This window comes from Somniosus microcephalus, unplaced genomic scaffold (assembly GCF_052327205.1).
Source record: "Somniosus microcephalus isolate GS21.2 unplaced genomic scaffold, FLI_Smic_1.0 scaffold634, whole genome shotgun sequence".
In the NCBI taxonomy this organism is placed as follows: Eukaryota; Metazoa; Chordata; class Chondrichthyes; order Squaliformes; family Somniosidae; genus Somniosus; species Somniosus microcephalus.
In genome coordinates this window covers 106,053-118,530 of record NW_028225821.1, presented here as the reverse complement: position 1 = coordinate 118,530, position 12,478 = coordinate 106,053, and the positions used below count along the sequence as shown (strand labels likewise).

The 12,478-nt window shown below is 53.1% G+C and overlaps 1 protein-coding gene across 3 annotated transcripts in view; it reads right to left on the bottom strand.

Moving 5' to 3' along the window:
* Nucleotides 1-12,478, bottom strand: part of txndc9 (thioredoxin domain containing 9) — a 37,524-nt gene that overhangs the window by 1,859 nt on the left and 23,187 nt on the right. Inside the window, exons 1-3 of one of the 3 annotated variants that reach the window (XM_085980863.1) lie at nucleotides 3,709-3,815; nucleotides 1,794-2,015; nucleotides 1,218-1,336 (exon numbers count right to left, since the gene is read on the bottom strand). In XM_085980863.1, the coding sequence (XP_085836989.1) occupies nucleotides 1,218-1,336; nucleotides 1,794-1,982 (308 nt within the window). In that variant the 5' untranslated portion in view covers nucleotides 1,983-2,015; nucleotides 3,709-3,815. Of the gene's footprint in view, nucleotides 1-1,217; nucleotides 1,337-1,793; nucleotides 2,016-3,462; nucleotides 3,667-3,708; nucleotides 3,816-12,478 lie in introns of those variants that run through there. The other 2 variants (XM_085980865.1, XM_085980864.1) reach the window with 2 other exon arrangements.

The window sequence follows — 12,478 nt, the reverse complement described above, 5'->3', positions numbered from 1 at the left end:
GTACAAAATGATGATTCAGCAACATCAAATACTGGAGAGGGGCAAGATGCTGTACAGGATGATAGCAGGGATGAGGATAGGGGATGAGGAAATGCTAGAGGAACTAGGAATATCATCTTCCAAACGAGAAGATTGAGGGGATAGTTTATCGAATATTTCCATTGATAGGTAAATCGAAAACAAGGCCATGATCTCAAGATAAGCATTAGATGCATAGAGAAACCTTTATCATGCAATGAATTATTGGAATGCTTTGCCACAGTAGTGATTGATGTTAAATCAATTACAGTTTCAATTACTGCATAATTACTTTATAAAATGATATGTGGAGAAAGTAGGAAGATGGCCTATTCTGTACGATACCCCTCAGGGGCTAGCTTTACACAGTCCCATTTTCCCTGGGGCACCCCACTCATACTGGACCAAGTTATAAATCATCCACAAACATTTCATGGGTAATGGGGAGGCTAGAAAGTCTGCCAGGTTTTTTAACCTTTTCACTCGCATGCATTATTCTAGTGCTGGAATAGCTGATCTTCAGCTCAAACTTCCTCTTGCACCCACCTGCTACTTCAGGCACTGCTCCATTTGTCAGTGGAACTGTCAGGTTACTATTTAGCATTAAATTCAACACATGCTCCACTCAGCAGGCATATAAGCACTTTTAAACAGAAAGGTTTTCAACTGCCATTGAAGTTCGTAGCTATGCTGAAATTAGTACTGTGGAAGCTGCTGCATCGCTGTAAGTAGACAGACACTTGCGCTAATGCTGACTTCAAGTGGGTACTGGTGGAGGGGATGGGGCCATGCACAGGCAGTTGGGGAAATATTTTTGACCTGGACTAGCAGCTGGAGTCATGAGCATGAGTTAACAGATCAGCTGTTGCAGGACCAACTGATCTTGCCAGCAGCAATGCAACAAAGAGCAGCGCTGATAGGATTTATTCATCATCCACCAATTTCCATTATCTGGTGTGGAGATGGGAAACTGGGGTTGGGGAAAGAGGGTCCACTTTTTATTTTGAGGGATAGTAAGGTTGCATTATATTTTATTCTGTTTTGGCATTAATTTATTTTGGTTCAATAATATAGAAGCCTTGGCAATCTTACCTGCCTGACACTCAAATAATGGCAATTATAATTACCCTCTGTTTCCTAAATTCAAAACACAAACTACTTCCGTTTTGTTGTCCTGCTAGAATAATGTGGTTCCTCACCTAAATGTGGTATCTCTGTAGAAGTGGCAAACCACATTTTTACTCTCTTTAACCTCTTGAAAAAAATCTTTTTCACTTGGAATCTCCTTGTATTCGCCATGGCCCTTGGAAAGCCATTCCTGCAGATGAATTAAAAGAAACATTAGAAAAAAATTTAAGTGCCTTGTATCAAAAAAAAAGCATAAAACTATATTTAAAATCATTGTTATATTAGAGCAAGTCAATTTGAAAACAACGTTCAGTTCCCTCAGCCCACTTGGGGGAAAAATAAATCAGTAATTTAAAAACTGAAATGTCCACTGTCGAGAGTTTTTATACTGTACTTTCCATTTCAATAGCTATTGAAACACAAAGAATCTCATCAAGAAAAGATTTTACTTTAAAAAGTTAGTTCCTCCCTTAGACAGTGTACAGCATACTAAATTGAAGCATACAAAAAAAAGTCCCCACTCCACAATTCAGGACAATAAAATTAATGTAAAATTTCTTTAACACTACAAAATACTATTCCAATTTGCTAATATGGTTCAATTTGGTACCAATACACGGATGTGTTTGCCTGGTGAAAGTTTCCACCTGTTTCTGATGCTGTGCTCTTTTCATTGATTCAAGCCTCCTTTCTCGGAGTTTCTCTAGTTCATCTCCATCCAGCTTTTCAAACTTTTCAAACTCCATATCCAGATGTTGTTCAACTATTTCTGTTGTCTGCAGCATTTGCTGCTCAAGGACTTTACTGAGCGTAGCCACTGAGGGGTTACTTGCCATCCTTGTGAATTAGGAGTACACTGTACACAATTCCTAAAGGAAAATACCATTTTTATTTATTTAAACAAAAATTAAGCATATAATAGTACAGTACTGTTTAAATTTATTACTGTCTAGTAACAGTATGTAACCAAAATTAGGTAACATTTTTTTCTAATTCCACAGTTCTTAAGAGTTCCAACCATCTAATTAAGTCTTCTGTACAGTGCACATTAAATGCGCAACAAAAAAAATCACACTTTTTTCATTTAAAAACATTAACTTCAATATCTGTGCACATCTATGAAAATAATGTCCTTCCTCCCCGCCTCCCCTTCTTCCTGGCCCAGTCCCTTCAGTGGGCATACTGGTGTCCCTTCAGCCTTTACCATTCTTTTCTTTTTGATTCTTTCCACCCTCAGCTGCTCCATTTTTTTTTTTTTTAATTCTCCCCTCCTTCAGCTGCTGCTCTTCCTTTATTTATTTCCAGCAGGGCTGCTCTTCCCCATTGAGTGGTGGTTCTTGTTCTCTCCTGCTGTTCTTCCATGGAGTACTGCCAGGAAAAAAAACCCCCAAAAAGGAACTACTAAAAAAAAGGGGGAATTCAAAAAAAGGAGACTGAGGCAATAAACAAGATACATGGAGAAAAAAAAACATTTTTACAACACTCCCAATTGTCAGACTTAACTTCTTTCACATTTTCACCTGTTACAAAACACTCCTAAAGCCTCCTTCACTAATAAGAAAAAAACACTAACACGTCAACACTAAAGCCACTATTTTTCTATGACTATCAAATTAAATGATAATTACAGAAATTTTAGGTTCAGTATACAATAATCAAAATGTATTGTATTTTAGGTTCACATGGATCTGCAATATTTTAAAGGGATGGAATTCAAATTTTACCAAAAATTAGAGGATTTTGATTTAAATTTATGACATGGGTTTTTTCCCCCTATTCGTGTGGATTTTTGATGTTTCCTCTCACATTGGAGAGGGGCTACCAATTAATCATGGAGCAATCAATGATGAATATGCCAATAGACTTGAAGCGTAGTGAAGTCTGGAGAAAAGAATCCTAAATTTAACTAAGTTAAATTAAACTATTTAATATTTTAAAAACAGTATCTTAACCAGAATTGCAACGATTAAAGCATATTCCTAACCTTGCCTTATCCCTACCAACCTATTTCTGGAAACGCACGGAGACTAATTTGGACAAGGACAGAATCAAATATTAGCCCAAAGCAGCATTAGGAGCAAGACTAATCGTTTGAAAAATGCTGTGAAAACTGCACCAAAAATGTCTAGACAGCCCCGGGCTGCACTGACCAAAAATTCAGATTCGAACTACCAGAGGTATACCCCGCATTACAAGTGTTAAACTAATGAGCTTCTATTAGTGCCTCAGGGAGAGGGAGACACCAAACTTGCGGTGCCATTTGATGGGATGGGTTGGGTTGTAATGGGAGAGTTTCCGTGGGCACCGTGAACGGACATTTCAACTGCCATCGCTCCGACATCTCCACGCTCAGCCTTCGCCTGGCCTCGTCGTCTTCCTCCGCCCGGCCTCGTCGTCTTCCTCCGCCCGCTCTAACGTGTCGGGAAGTTTCACACCGCGCCCACTCAGCACAGGCCTCAGCGCGAAACACAAAGCCCCGCTCTCTGTACATAAATACGCCGGCCACACATCGCCGGCTCTCGGGGAGTACCGACACTCGGCTTCCCTTAACCCACTACTTACGCTGCTTTATTCTGTCCTCACTCGCACCACCGACTGCTTCCTGCGTCACCGCTGCCAGCCGCCTGTCTGTGCGGGGTTAAAGGTCACCCCGCCCGCTTCGCTGGCGGAGCGGGTCACAGGAACAAAGGACCACCCCGGCTCAACTCTCGCTGTCTGCCCGTCCTTTAGTGCTATCTTTTAACGTGTGTTCGAATCTCTACTGCAGTATATTGTTATTGCATTACTTACGCGATTATTAAAAGGTGGAGTTACTGCCAAAATTACGAAATCCGCCCTTTTGTTAGTCTATGTTAGTCTCCGTTTCTACTGCAAAAAATCTGGCAACATGTTTGAAACACTGCCCTTAAAAGGGGGATATTACAACATAATTTAAAATATCTTAGTACAAGGGGATGTGTGAAATGTAAAGTAATATTTTTCTTTCCACGCCCATGCACGAATTTACTATCGGCTAATCGGGGAAATATCACTGAGCGAATAAAGGAACACTTCTGCATTAAGAGGAACACTAAGAATTTATGAAACTTGCGCGAAAAAAACCTTCAATAACAACTTGCATTTATGTAGCCCCTTTAATGTAGTAAAACGTCCCTACAAACAACATTTGACACCGAGCCACATAAGGAGATATTAGGGCTGATGGCCAAAAGCTTAGTCAAAGAAGTAGGGTTTAAGGAGCATCTTAAAGGGGAGAGACAGACAGGTTTAGGGAGGGGATTCCAGAGCTTAGGGCCCAGGCAGCTGAAAGCACCGCCGCCAATGGTGGAGTGATTAAAATTGGGAATGCACAAGAAGCCAGAATTATTTTTTTTAGTCATTCATGGGACCTGGATGTTGCTGGCAAGGCCAGCATTTATTGCCCTTGAGAAGGTGGTGGTGAGCCGCCTTCTTGAACTGCTGCAGTCCGTGCGGTGTAGGTACTTTCACACTGCTGTTAGGGAGGTGTAGTGTATGTAACCTGTACCACCTTAAGAGGATACCGTAAGGTGATGGACTACTTTTTGATGGCTCCTGTACATTGTAGTACCGGTGGTGACCACATCGGTATATAAACCCTGCGGAGCAAAGTGTATCTCAGTTCAGCTCGGACCCTCAATCACTAAGAGTCTTCAGTGCATTTCTGGCTATCTCAGTCAGCAGGAGGAGAAGGAGCAGCCAAACCAAGAGAGTGGAAAGTGGTGGTCTCCTGACCAGGAAGAGGAGGAGAACGATAGACCACCACCTCCACCATCATCACAGCAACTGAGGTGCCTGGAGAGATAGGACAGAGGAGGAGAAGGTGAAAGGAGGCCAGCAACAACACCAACCAGGGGAGAGGCCTTTCCATTACTGCCTCTCCAAATTGGCCTCCACTTCAGGAGAGGGAGAGAAACAAGCAACAACTACCAACTGTTTGGAAGGAGGGAAGAACAAAATCATCTCTTCTGAACATCTACAGGTGGGTGCTTTTTGGGGCACTCTCCCAAAGACTTTGTATTTTAGGTGGGGGGAGAAAAGAAGAAACAAGGCCGGATCATCAAGGGGTGTAGTGTGTGTCTCTTGTTAAAAGCTAGGCCACGCACACCGCTAATAAGCACCCCTTCTATTGCCTGGCCTGGGAGAGCTGGAGCTGACTAGGTGAAGTCTTTAATTCCATTAATTGCATCGTTAAGACCTGCTGCAGGACTGAGCCTGGGCATCTCCAGCTTTCCCAGGTGAAGACATCTTCTCCCCCTGCCAGAAGACCACCACCACCAAAGACTTTTAAATCCCATCGGAGAGTGCAACCCTGCCAACACCCACCCACCATCCTGAGTGGCAACACTGCCCTTGTGGCCTCCCTCCTTCCCACCCCCCTCTCTCTCTCTCTCTCTCTTTGTCTCTCTCTGCCTATTTCTCTGAGGCACCTCATTTTTCATCTCTTTTTTATCAATTGCCTATTGAGCAGAGGGGAGAAGGCCCCTCTCCCAATTTAAATCAATAAGGGGAGAGGTGTGTCTTCATTTTAATCAGCTCCCTCTGCTCAATAGAGGACAAAAAAAAAAATACCTGAGGCCATTAAAACCTTCAGGCCTGTGACTTGGGGTGAGTGTAGCCCTTATAAAAGCACCCCAGAATGGCGACTGCATCTTCGCCGGTGGCGGGGCAAGCTAGGACTTATGTGGGAGTGGCAGCCACAGCCACAGCTGCTCCCGCAGCTTGTGCTGCCCCGTCACCATTCAGATTAATAACAAAAAAGCTTGGGGTGAAGAGCTACACTCACCCCACTATGACCATTGAGGCCTGCGTTAAAGCCATGGCTGGGGTTGTCGGCCCCTCAGCCATCGTCGCGGCCTCGAAAATGTATGGGAAGGCTGTGTTCTTCCTGGGGTCGGAGCGGGCGGTGTCCCTGGCTGTCACCAAGGGGCTCACCGTAGGCGGGACCTTCCTGCCGGTGGATCCTCTCGAGGCCACTGCGCAGAGGATCGTCATTTCCAACGTCCCGCCCTATGTTCCTGGTGAGCTCCTCCTTCCCCATTTGAGTCAACTTGGGGAGGTGAGGTCGGGGATCACACCCATCCCACTTGGCTTCCGGGAGGCCAGCCTTCGCCACGTCTTCTCCTTCCGGCGCCAGCTGTTTATCCAGCTGGCGCGGGAGGAGGATACTGACGGGGCGTTCGTCGTCCTCCACGAGGGGACCGCCTATCGCGCCTTTTGGACGTCGGACGGTGTGCGGTGCCACGCCTGCAAGGAGGTGGGGCACATTAGAAGGAACTGCCCCGCCTCCAAGGCCGCCAGATCGTCTGGCGTGGCCGAGGCTGGCGCCGCTGCCGCTCCTCTCCCCGGGTCTGGCCGCGCCCCCCAAACAACTGATGCGCGGTCGTCGTCGGAGGCCGATGCCATCAAGGCCTCCGGCAGAGGGGAGGGAGTGCGTCCGGCCGGAAAGAAGGCGCGGGGAAAAAAGAAAAGAAACACCTTAGGGTGGGTCCCCCCGCGGAGGGCAAGCCCCTGGGTCTGGAGCCCCTGACACACGCGCTCATCGCGGAGTTGGTCGGGGCAGACGAGGGTGGGAGGGACCTCGTCTCCAAGCCTGTGGTCGCGACCGCCGAGGCGGAAACGTTAATACCTGCGGCCGGGCTCGGGCCCGAGGGACCCGACAAACCTGCTCCGCCGGAGGGAGCAGAGGAGGAGGCCCCTGCAGGCATGGAGGTCTCCCTCGCTCCCTCCGCGCTAAAAAGAAGGCGTGACCCCCTGGAAGAGGAGGAGGACCGGGAGGAGGAAGGTCCCTCCGAACAGGGGGAGTCGTCGCCCGCCGCGGGTACTGCGCCCCCACCCACCGCTGTCACCATCACCGGCGATCGGCAGGGGTCGCCTGTCCCTCGGGAGGCTGAGGCAGATGTGTCTGTCCAGCACGTGCCTCCCGGGGATGGGGACGACACCCTGCCCGTGGGGGGGGGGTCGCGGAACAACCCGCGGCGGAAATAGACTATCTGTCGGTGCCGTTACCCCTCGACGGGTCGGGCGGCCTGGGGTCTGGGTCAGGCGAGTTCGAAGAAAGTGAGCTCGCCCAAAGCGACCCGGACATTTCCCAGGGGCTGCTCGACCTGGTCGAGGTTTTAGTTAAGAACACCCCATCTGCTGGGTCGGAGGCCGGTGGCGGGGAAGAGGAGGGCCCTCTGACTGTGTCTCCGGCGCCGGACGTCTTGGAGGATTTCGGTTTTGTTTTTTCTCCGATTTCTCCGGTCGTTCCGGCGTCTGAGGCGGAGGGGGGCTTCGAACCGCCGCCGTCTTCTGGCCCGGCGCCCCCAGAGGAGCCCAGGGAGGATTCCTCTGCCACTGATCCTGGGGGTGGGATCCGGGCGGAGGCGGGGCCAGCTGTTGCGGCCGAACCGTTCGCTGCGCACTGCGCGACGGACGGGTCGGCCGCAGGTGACGACCCCCCCGGAGGAGGACGGGGACTCGGTGATGGGCGCGGAGGACGAGTTCGATTCCATCGCCGACGAGGCAATGGATGACCTCGTGCCCCTCGCCGAGTCTCCCCTCATTCCCGTCAGGGAACTCCGGGATTTTGTGGCCGTGTGCCAGGGTCGTCCAAACAAGACCCAGCTGGCCCTCGCCAGGTGGTCGGAGCTGGCGCTGCTCATCGGGTCGGTCCGCGCCGCCGTCAAGACCATGGGCGCGGACGCGGGCGTCAGCCCGCTCGAGCTGCGTCGGCTCAGGTCATTCCTCACTGGGCTGCTGAGGGAGCGGCGGTCGACTAGCGGCTGCGCTCCCTCCCCCCATTAGTTGTAGGTAGAGGTTGCACTATGCTTCTGACATGAAGATAACCATAGCCAGCCTCAACATCAACGGCAGCAGGGAGGCGCGCCGCAGATTCAATGACTTCTCGGTCCTTCGGGACGGGAAGTATGCGGTGTGCTTCCTGTAAGAAACCCACACCGTTCCGGGAGACGAAGCCACGTGGCTCCTGGAGTGGCAAGGAGGGGTCAGCATGAGTCACCTCTCCAATAATTCCAGCGGGGTGGCTATCTTGCTGGCCCCGCATTTTCAGCCGGAGATCTTGGGGGTCAAGGAGCACGTGCCGGGCCGCTTGCTCCAGGTCACTGTTCGCCTGGGGGGCGTGCCGCTCCATCTAGTGAACGTATATGCCCCTCAGACCGGTGCGCAGCAAGTGCGCTTCTTTGAAGAAGTGTCCGCTCTTCTGGGCTCCATCGACGTGGGCGAGTGCGTCATCCTCGGGGATTTTAACTGCACCCTCGAGGCGAGGGACTGTCCGGGTCCCCCGCGATGCCCGCCGGCGATGGAGAAGTTGAGGGACCTGGTCGGGTCCTTCGACTTGGTGGACGTCTGGCGAAATCTTCATCCCGACTCCAGCGCCTTCACTAGCGTGAGGTCTGGAGGAGGAGGGTCCAGAATCGACCGCCTCTACATTTCCCGGGCGTACGTCTCCTGCGTTCCGGCGGCTTCCATGCGGCCGGTGCCGTGCACGGACCACCACCTGGTGTGGGCGGAGCTCGTTCCGCTGCGCGCTCGGGGGGGGGGGGGTCCGCGTACTGGCACTTTAACAACCTGCTGCTGGAGGACGCGCGGTTCCGGGATTCGTTCTGTTGCTTCTGGGCCGACTGGAGAAGGAAGCAGGGGGGCTTCCCCTCCTTGAGGCTGTGGTGGGACGTGGGCAAGGCTCACGTGCGTCTCTTCTGTCAGGAGTACGCGAAGGGGTCGACCAAGAGGCGGGAGGCCCGGGTCGGGCGGGTGGAGAAGGAGGTGCTCGACCTGGAGTCAAGTCCTCGGGGACTCGGCCCTGCGGAAGGTGTACGAAGAGAAGAAGGGCGCGCTGAAGGACCTGCAGCTCGTCGGGTCCCGAGGCACGTACGTGAGGTCGCGGATCCAGCTCCTGCGGGACCTGGACCGCGGCTCCCCCTTCTTCTACTCGCTGGAAAAAAGACGGGGGGTCCGTAAGCAGCTCTTGGGGCTGCTGGCCGACGACGGATCTCTGGTCTCGGATCCGGAGGGAATCAACGCGGAGACCTGCGCCTACTACGGGGCTCTGTTCTCTCCGGATCCGTCCAGCGAGGATGCGCGCAGAGTTTTGTGGGAGGACCTGCCGAAGGTCAGTCCGGAGGGCGCCGAAAAATTGGACGCTCCGCTAAGCCTGGCGGAGCTGACCGGCGCCCTCCGCCAGCTCTCTAGGGGAAAGTCCCCGGGGCTGGACGGGCTGACCGTGGAGTTCCACAGGACGTTCTGGGACGTCTTGGGGGGCGACTACGCGCGGGTCCTGGGGGAAAGTTTGGCGACCGGGGAGATGCCCCTCTCTTGGCGCAGGGCGTTCATTGTCCTGCTGCCTAAGAAGGGCGATCTCCGCCTCCTTAAGAACTGGCGCCCGGTCTCCCTCCTCAGCACGGACTATAAAATCTTTGCCAAGGCCATGTCTGCTCGCCTTGGCACCGTGCTGGCCCACATGATCCACCCCGACCAGTCCTACACGGTCCCGGGCCGGACCATCCACGATAACATCCATCTGGTCCACCACTCCCAGAGGGCTGGTCTGTCGGTCGCCTTCCTCTCCCTGGATCAGGAGAAGGCGTTCGACAGGGTGGATCACGAGTATCTCTTCGGGACTCTGCGCGCATTCGGGTTCGGGACGCATTTCGTCGCCCGGATCTGACTTCTGTACGCCGCCGCAGAGTGTCTGATTAAAGTTAACGGGTCCTTGACGGTGCCCCTTCGCTTCGGGAGGGGGGTGCGTCAGGGATGCCCCATGTCCGGTCAGTTATACACCATTTGCGTGGAGCCATTCCTGCGCCTCTTGCGGAAGAAGTTGACGGGACTGGCTCTGCAAGGGCCGGGCGTGGAGGTGGTCCTCTCGGCTTACGCCGATGACGTGCTCCTCACGGTCACGGATCCCACTGACTTGCGGAGGATGCGGGAATGCCAGCAGATTTATTCGGACGCATCCTCCGCCAAGATCAACTGGGAGAAATGTTCCGGACTCCTGGTGGGTCAGTGGCGGGTGGACTCCCTGCCGGAGGAGTTCAGGCCCTTCGCCTGGAGCACCACGCACCTCCTCTATTTGGGAGTCTACTTTAGCCCTGCCGAGGACGCCTGGCCGGCGAACTGGCAAGAACTGGAGGCCAAAGTCACCACTCGCCTAGGTCGCTGGACAGGACTGCTCCGAGTGTTGTCCTATAGGGGTCGAGCGCTGGTCATAAACCAGCTGGTGGCCGCCATGTTGTGGTACCGGTTGGTCACTTTGATCCCTCCCCCTGCGTTTGTCGCCAAGATGCAGAAGAAGCTCATCGACTTCTTCTGGGACAAAAGGAAGCACTGGGTGTCTGACGCGGTTCTGTGTCTCCCGCTTAGGGAGGGCGGTCAGGCGCTGGTGTGCCTTCGCACCCAGGCTGCGACTTTCCGTCTTCAGACGCTGCAGAGATACCTGTACGTGGAGATTCCTCCGAGATGGTGTGCGCTGGCGACGTTTTTCTTCCGCCAGCTGCACGGCCTCAATTACGACACGCAGCTGCTGTTTGTGAAAGTGGGCGGTAGGCGTGCCGACCTGCAGGAGCTGCCTGTCTTCTACCAGGAACTACTATGGGTTTGGAACTACGTCGCTTCCAGGCGGAGCTCTCCCCCGTCAGGAGCGGCGGCTCTCCTTCGGGAGCCGCTGCTCAGGAATCCGCACCTCCACGAACGCGGGTTCGGGCGGCTGGCGGAGGGCAGGGCTGTGACTGGCAATGTGACCAGAGTCGGGGACCTGCTCGATGTCGGAGGAGCGGGCTGGATGGCGCCGGAGGAGCTGGCGTGGCGCCTGTCCTGGGCCAACGTCCAGCTCGCGGCCGAAGCCATCGAGTCGGTGAAAGCAGCACTGGGCCCCGACTCCACTAGGTGTATCGAGGCGGCTCAAGCACGTGGGGCGATCCCGTCCGAGCTTACCCCCGTCCGGACGGAATTCCTCATCGGCGCCCGGCCCCGAAACTCCCCTCGGGAGCCGGCGCCTCACAACTTGAGCCGTCTCGAGGAAATACCCTCCGTGCCTTTTCATTCCGTGCGGAGGGGTTTCCTGTACGGGCTGCTCCCGCACACTCTCCACTTTGCCATCTTCGTCTGCCATCCGGACACGCCTTGGCGTGGCGCCTTGCCGACTGGCGGAGGTCCCCAATGGAGGGCTCTCTACGCGGGAGTCCTCCCTTGTTCCATCGGGGACTTGGCCTGGAGGGTGTTGCACGGAGCGGTCCCGTGCAATAAGGTTTTAAGTAGGTTCACGGACTCCCAGGCCGCCTGCGTTTTTTGCGGCCTGGAGGAGTCCGTGTTTCACGTTTATATGGAGTGTGAGAGGTTGCAGCCCCTCTTTCACTACTTGAAGGGGCTGCTCCTCGATTTTTGGTTGCACTTCAGTCCCACGCTCTTGATCTACGGTCACCCAGTGTGGAGGGGAGCGGACAGGCTGGAGGACCTCCTTGTGGGCCTGCTCCTGGGCCTGGCTAAAAGAGCAATCAATTGGTCCAGGCAGCGGGCGGTCGAGGGGGTCGTCCAGCCGGATTGGCTGCCTCTCTTCCGCGGCCATGTTCGCGCCCGGGTGGCCCTGGAGATGGAGCACGCGGTGTCCGCCGGTACGCTTGAGTATTTCCGCGACCGTTGGGCGCCGCGGGGACTGGAGTGCATCATCAATTCGGAACACCAAATTTTAATTTGATTTGCTAAGATCTAGTTGAACTTTTGTTTATTTACAGTCGAATTGGGCTTTTTGGGTTCAAATAAAAAGAGGACCCTCAATCACTAAAGACCTGTTTACTTACTTCTGTAGTCTGTGTCCTGTTATTCAGTATAACTGCAATTGAAAACACAGACTCAACAGGAGGGAGTTCCAGGATTTTGACCCAGCAACGATTAATGAACGGCGATATACTTCCAAATCAGGATGGTGTGTAACTTGGAGGGGAATTGGAGGTGGTGGTGTTCCCATGCGCCTGCTGCCCTTGTCCTTCTAGGTGATAGAGGTCGCAGGTTTGGGAGGTGCTGCCGAAGGAGCCTTGGCAAGTTGCTGCAGTGCATCTTGTAGATGGTACACACTGCAGCCACGGTACGCCGGTGGTGGAGGGAGTGAATGTTTAAGGTGGTGGATGGGGTGCCAATCAAGCGGGCTGCTTTGTCCTGGATGGTGTCGAACTTCAAGTGTTGTTGGAGCTGCACTCATCCAGGCAAGTGGAGAGTATTCCATCACACTCCTTACTTGTGCCTTGTAGATGGTGAAAAGGCTTTGAGGAGTCAGGTGGTGAGACATTCGCCACAGAATACCTAGCCTCTGACCTGCTCT